This window comes from Eublepharis macularius, chromosome 7 (assembly GCF_028583425.1).
Source record: "Eublepharis macularius isolate TG4126 chromosome 7, MPM_Emac_v1.0, whole genome shotgun sequence".
Taxonomy (NCBI): Eukaryota; Metazoa; Chordata; class Lepidosauria; order Squamata; family Eublepharidae; genus Eublepharis; species Eublepharis macularius.
In genome coordinates, this window is record NC_072796.1 from 135,196,112 (window position 1) to 135,202,426 (window position 6,315).

The 6,315-nt window shown below is 41.5% G+C and overlaps 1 protein-coding gene across 1 annotated transcript; it reads left to right on the forward strand.

Moving 5' to 3' along the window:
* Nucleotides 1-4,100: 4,100 nt before the first annotated feature.
* LOC129334010 (mas-related G-protein coupled receptor member H-like) lies at nt 4,101-5,021 on the forward strand. Its single transcript, XM_054985932.1, has one exon. The coding sequence runs from the start codon at nt 4,101-4,103 to the stop codon at nt 5,019-5,021; it is 921 nt and encodes a 306-aa protein (XP_054841907.1).
* The last annotated feature ends 1,294 nt before the right edge of the window (nt 5,022-6,315 follow it).

Here is a 6,315-nt window from a genome sequence, read left to right on the forward strand (position 1 = left end):
TAGGGTGTATTGAATGTTTTCTCTTGCAGTTCATCCTGCCTCTCGTTTCTCTCTCTCTTTTGTGCATCATTTTGTGTTAGTGTTTGTGCTCTGAAGCTCTGTTGCATTAATGGGCAGCAGTCAGTTATTGTCTTTTTGCAAAATCCTGTTGGAGTAAATTCATTGAAAGCAGACTCCAACGCATGGATTGGATTATTTCCTGAACTCTGCCCTGTGGGTAAATACCCCATGGGTAAAAGTTCTCTTTCAAGACAGGAAAGCTTCTACAGATCAGCATATGAACAACAACAGATGCATTGAAGACTCGGCAATCTTTAGCTCCTAAAATCATGGCTTTAAAGGATCGGGGCACGCCCTCTGTTGGTTGTGGCTCTTTGTCCTGTGAATTCTCCTTTAGCTGAGTTTAAATAAGTAAAAGGAGGAAAGAGATGGCAGGGACGCAAGATCCAGCTGTCGATTATCCCTGGTGATCTCACAGGCTGATACATCTGATTTATCAGCTATAAATGGCCTTCCAAGTGGGTAAACATGAAGAACACTGAGCCTCAGATATTCAATGTCCTCCTCCTAAAATCACTGATGAGCAGAGAGATATCCCACCCACCCAAATTGCCAGTGTCTTGAGGCTATGGTCAAGTGGGCAAAGGTAAAAAGAAGCACCTGGTGGGAACTGGGGGAGCAGGAATATTGGGAGTGGTGAACCCAGAAATGACATCACACTGTGCTCGGGCTCAGAGGAAACTCTGGTTTTATCTTAGGGCAATGGTCATGCCATCAAGCTAGGACTGCCACCCTCCAGGTGGTGGCTGGAGATCTCCTGGAATTACAACTGATCTCCAGACCACAGAGATCAGTTCTCTTGGAGAAAACCACTTCTTTGGAGAGGGGACTCTATAGTATCGCATCGCTGTTGAGCTCCCTCCCCTTCCCAAACCCCACCCTCTCTAGACCTCACCCCCCCAAATCTCCAGGAATTTCCCAACCCAACGATGGCAACCCCCTGCCAACCTGCTGAGCAGCCCAGGAGTTGCGGAATTGCCCTCAGGAGATGCCCTGCTACATCAGGGGCAGTGGCATCCTCAGCCTTCCCTGAGTATCACACCTGAAAGACCCTTATAATTCACCAATCCCTGATAGTCCAAAGAGTGATACAAGAGCTGTGACCACCAGCAGATAAGCTTCACACAGCAAACAACACAATGAATCTCCCTATCAATATCCAATTTCTTGGGCAAAGGGGCATCTTTGATTTTACTGAATCAGAGACGATCCCTGAATTCAAGCTGTGTTCTTCAGTTCCACTTTCAGATAGAGAACCCCAAAACCAACCTATTTTTTGCCTCTGTTGATACTATAAATTTCCTAAAGTGAACAGAACCAGCTGCATGCATTACTGATGCTGCCACGAGATCTCGTCAAGAGCCAAGACACTCCAGGTTTTTTTTTGTCTTCTTTTCCATTTGATCTTTCTTACATTTCGTATACTTTAGTATGCAATTTAATGTTATATGATCTTTGACTTTTCTGCATTGAGAATGGAAGGGAAAGGCAAAATAGGAGGCAAAAAAGAAATACATTTCACTGGGTCAGGGGACTGAGTGGCGCATTGGCTTTGCTTTCTTGGCCGAATGCAAACTGGCTTATCTCCACAGTGCCTTTTTAGGACACGGACCTCACATGGCAAAAGCCCCCTCCTTCTTTCACTGATGGTGATCTTGACAGCCGAGAAAGGAACATTCTCTCATACAATGTTGTCAAGCTAAGAACAGTTTGATGCCTTGTACGTTGTGAATTGAGCTTGGTGCACAAGAGACAATTTTTGCTTCACTGCTGGAAATGCAAGTCAACGGCCATTCCGGCGCCAGATACAAAATCACCCACTCACGATATCTGAAGACAGCTGACTTTTACCAGGTACATTTCGATCTTGATTTGAACTAGACCATTCCCAAGGGATGTGGGGCAAATAGCACTGTGGCAGAGCATGTGCTTTGCAGATTGAAAGACGTCTGATTGTAGGGTTGGTAACCTACAACTGGTGGGTGGCCATCTCCTGGAATTACAATTGATCTCCCGACAAGAGGGATCAGTTCTCACAGAGAAAATGGCTGCTTTGGAGGGTCAACACTATCGCATTATACTCATTTGGGGTCCCTTCCCTCTGCAAACTCTGTTCTCTTCAGGCTTCACCCCCCCAAACCTCCAGGAATTTCCCAGACTGTAGCTGGCAACTCTATCTGATTGGCAGTGGTGCTCTAAGGCTGACCAAAGCATTTTAAAATGGCAATGCCAGAGATTAAGAGCAAGATTTTCTATATTGAAATGGATCTCAGGTAGCCTTGGAAAGCCATTTCTAGTCAGAGGGAAAATATGTTTGACTTGTCATTTATTTATTTATTTATTTACTTTGTCTATAGTCTATAGTTTCTCACTGAGATTCAAGGTGGGTCTGAGAGACAATATTAAAGATGGTTCCACAAAGGCATCTTCATATTATGAAAAATAAACTGCCATTTTCTGGCTTTGGGAGAAAAAAAACTCTCTACTGGTTGGAAAAGTTTGTATTATTATGCAAAGGAATCAATCATATAAGCCTTGGTTATTGGCAGTCTCCAGCATATCACATATATACAACAGCTCAGCTGAGATCCCTGAAATGGTACTTCTTTCTGATTCAGTTCATTGTTTTCTTTATGCTTTATATCTTACTATCTATATTTTTCACTGTTCCATGAAAAATACATCCGTGAATTATGTGAGAAGTGTGTGACTTCCTTCAGTGGGTGATTCCAGATGAGTTTTCTAGGTGAATATATTCTCCCCTTCTCTCTCCCTCTTTCTCTCTCTCTCTCTCACACACACACATTGACCATTACAGAAGATCAATACATTCAGGGGTTAATGAACAATATGTTCTACAGAATTTAAGAAGATCACATGTAACTGCAACTCACCTAGAAAGAAAGTCCTGGCTACGGTTTTATTTGTTATCTACGCATTTTTAATGACTAATTTAAGGCCTGAAAATTGAACATATTATTGGAAAACAAAAAAGGCCCATCTCCTCAGGTGAGCATGTCTAGTCGAGTCTGAAGGGTTAAATCAACTTCATCCATTCTCCACCTCTTAGAATTGAGCTAACTCCCTCCCTTAAAAGTTTTTTCTACCCTGTTTTCCTATCCTAGGTGTAGCTGTATCATATGACTCTAGAAAGCTATAGCTATCAAAGTTAACTTGATCCTTCCCATAGCCCTTTCTCTCACAAATTTGACTAGAAGATTTCTTTTTTCCCTACATCTGCATATGCTACAAACTCTTTTCTCTCTCTCCAGTACATAAAAGGTCACTTTCATACATCCTTTTGAAAGAAAGTTCACAGAAGTAACAGAACATATCGCTTATCATGTGTGTCATATGTCCTCACTTTGATCTTGATTGTAAATTCAGTTTTTACTTGTGCTATCTATGAATGCTTTGGAGATAGAAAGTAATGCACAGATGGGGTGAAAATGCTGTTATTAGTTTTAAGAATATGTTGGATAGTATATAAAAAGTGTATGGCAGAACACACCAACCGATCCGTGAGCGCGCCCCCCCTTTTGCCCTCCAAGGGGGGTCTGCAGTTTACTCGGAACAAAAAAGGAGAAACCTCTGAGTAGGGAAGAAAAGAAATATGCTGAGCAACAGAGGTTATAAATATTTCTAAAGCAATGATCAATTATTGCACATATAGATACAAAACACTGAAAGTATTTCATATAAAAACAGTGAAAGTATTTCACAGAAAAACACTTGTTGGGCAGCACTGATTGAAGTTGTGAACCCTGATACAACTCATCTCTTAAATATCATCTCATTTAATCTTCATACATTTTGCATGTTTCAGTTTTTAAAACCCACAGCAATTAAACTGGTGTTCTTTTATAACTAGTCAGTGTTGCATTATTTCACCTCATAAATGTGGCAAGCCAGGTAAAAATCTTCAGTCATTTTTAAGAGGACAGCTTTGCCAGAGGGTTTCATTTGCCTCTCTGTTTTCTCTCCAAATAAAATTAGGTATCGTGAGCAGCCACCTGAAAAACAGTGACGTCATTTGAACTATGCTGAATGCAAGCATTGTAAGAAAGGACAACACCACTGAATACGACACAGATGGATTTCCCCCCTCTTTCGAAGTGTACAAATGGATCATCTATCCATTAACTGTCTTTTGCAGCCTGTGTGGACTGGTGGGGAATGGAATGGTTATCTGGATTCTCACTTCCTGCACGAAGAGGAATCCTTTCACTACGTACATCTTGAATCTGGCCATAGCTGACTTTGGTACCCTTTTGAGTCTGTCTGCAAGAGTTATTATTTTGGCCATTGACAATCCATACACTCTTGTCTATGAATTAGTTGATTCGCTCACTTTCTTCACCTATAGTACGAGCCTGTATTTCCTGACGGCCATTAGCCTGGAGAGATGCATCTCGGTCCTCTTTCCGATCTGGTTCCGATGTCAACGACAAAGGAGAACTTCCGCTGTGGTTTCCTTACTCCTCTGGATAGTTTCTGGCTTACTTTCTGGAACGTTGTTGGTATTTGATAATTTGTGGTTGATATTTGATAATCTTTCTTATGAAACTTACTTAAATGTGCTGAACACTATTTTTACCATCAACCTTCTAATTTTGACTCCTATAATGGTTGGTTCCACTTTCATTATGTCCATCCGGATCTGCCGCAAGTCCCAGAGACGTCAGCCGCCCAGGCTATACATTGCCATTTTAGTCACTCTCCTCTTCTTCATTATCTTTGCTATTCCATTAAGTGTTACATATTTCATTCTTCTCAATGGTGGCCCTTTTTATGACCTTATATATGAAAGTTCTTTCCTCCTTGCTTCTTTTAACAGCAGCATCAACCCCATAATTTACTATTTTGTAGGGAGATGCAGGAACCGTCAACGTAGAGAGTCATTGAAGTTCGTGCTCCAACAGGTATTCAAGGATGAAGCTGATCTTAGAGAAGGGAATTAGCTAACTCATGTAAATATAATGGAGACAAAACCCTACCACATAGCTCAACAAAGAATGTGCATGAAGCTTGGCATTTATCTTTCTATATTTTTGATGCCACCGAAGAAGTCTCCGTATGTCTGTTTGCAAAATTTTCTTGCCTTTGCTTTGTAAGCCAAATTATCTTATTCTATCTCTGCTTTGTTAATAGGGTAGAGAAGATCCATTTCATGATTGGCTGGCTGCAAGTTTTGTTTGCAATCAGTACAACCGAAGGTTGTCCCAGCAGTTTGAAAAATTTATCCAAAAAAGCAAAACAACGCTGTGTGTGGATGTACTTGTGCTATTATCACAAACATTTCCCCGTCGGCCACTACCTTTAGATGTCATATTTGAGGCTCGTGATTGTGCTGTAACAGGCAATATGGGCAGAGGCTTTTAGGCAAGTACTAGACTCATTTGCTAGAATGGTGCTATTTCAACAATCCCGCTGTTGTTCCAACTGAAAGTACCAGGACAGATTGTTGAGCACAATCCTGAATCGTAAAACTGCCAGCTCAGCTTTAATAATAACAACAGCAACGTTCGAGTTATAGACCGCCCTTCAGGACAACTTAATGCCCACTCAGAGTGGTTTACAAAGTATGTTATTATTATCCCCACAACAAAACACCCTCTTGAGGTGGGTGGGGCTGAGAGAGCTCCGGAGAACTGTGACTAGTCCAAGGTCACCCAACTGGCTTCAAGTAGCTTCAAGTGGAGGAGTGGGGAATCTACACCAAACTGGCTCATTTGAATGGATTTTCCATGGAATGATACTCAATCCAATGAACAGATTCTTGGAGAGGTGACTGGAATTTGTCCGGAGAATCTAATCTAATCATGTTATTCCAACATTCCTGCAGCCTTTTAGATACACCTAAAACTGGAACAATTGCTATTTCTAAAAATAAATTGGCTAGTCCCTCCATGGGTAACTAAACTGCACAATCAAGCTATCTTTGAAGACCACGGGTCTTGGAAGACCACAGGTCTTGTAGAGGCATTTGGAATTAGAAATAGGGATTATAAAAACAACAACAACAACAACAGTGTGCTTATATACCACTCTTCTGGACAAATTAATGTTCTACTCAAGGTGGTGAACAAAGTCAGTATTATTATCCCCACAATAGAGCTGGGGAGCTGGACTGAGAGGAGTGGCTCACCCAAGGCCACCTGCTGAGCTCATGGCAGTAGTCAGAGTCAAACTAGCAGAGTGCTGATTTGCAACCCAACCACTTAACCACTATATCACAGCAGAATTAAGTGATGT

What these genes read in the sequence shown, in the direction of transcription:
- LOC129334010 (XM_054985932.1), top strand. Translation starts at nt 4,101, where the DNA reads ATGCTGAATGCAAGCATTGTAAGAAAGGACAACACCACTGAATACGAC.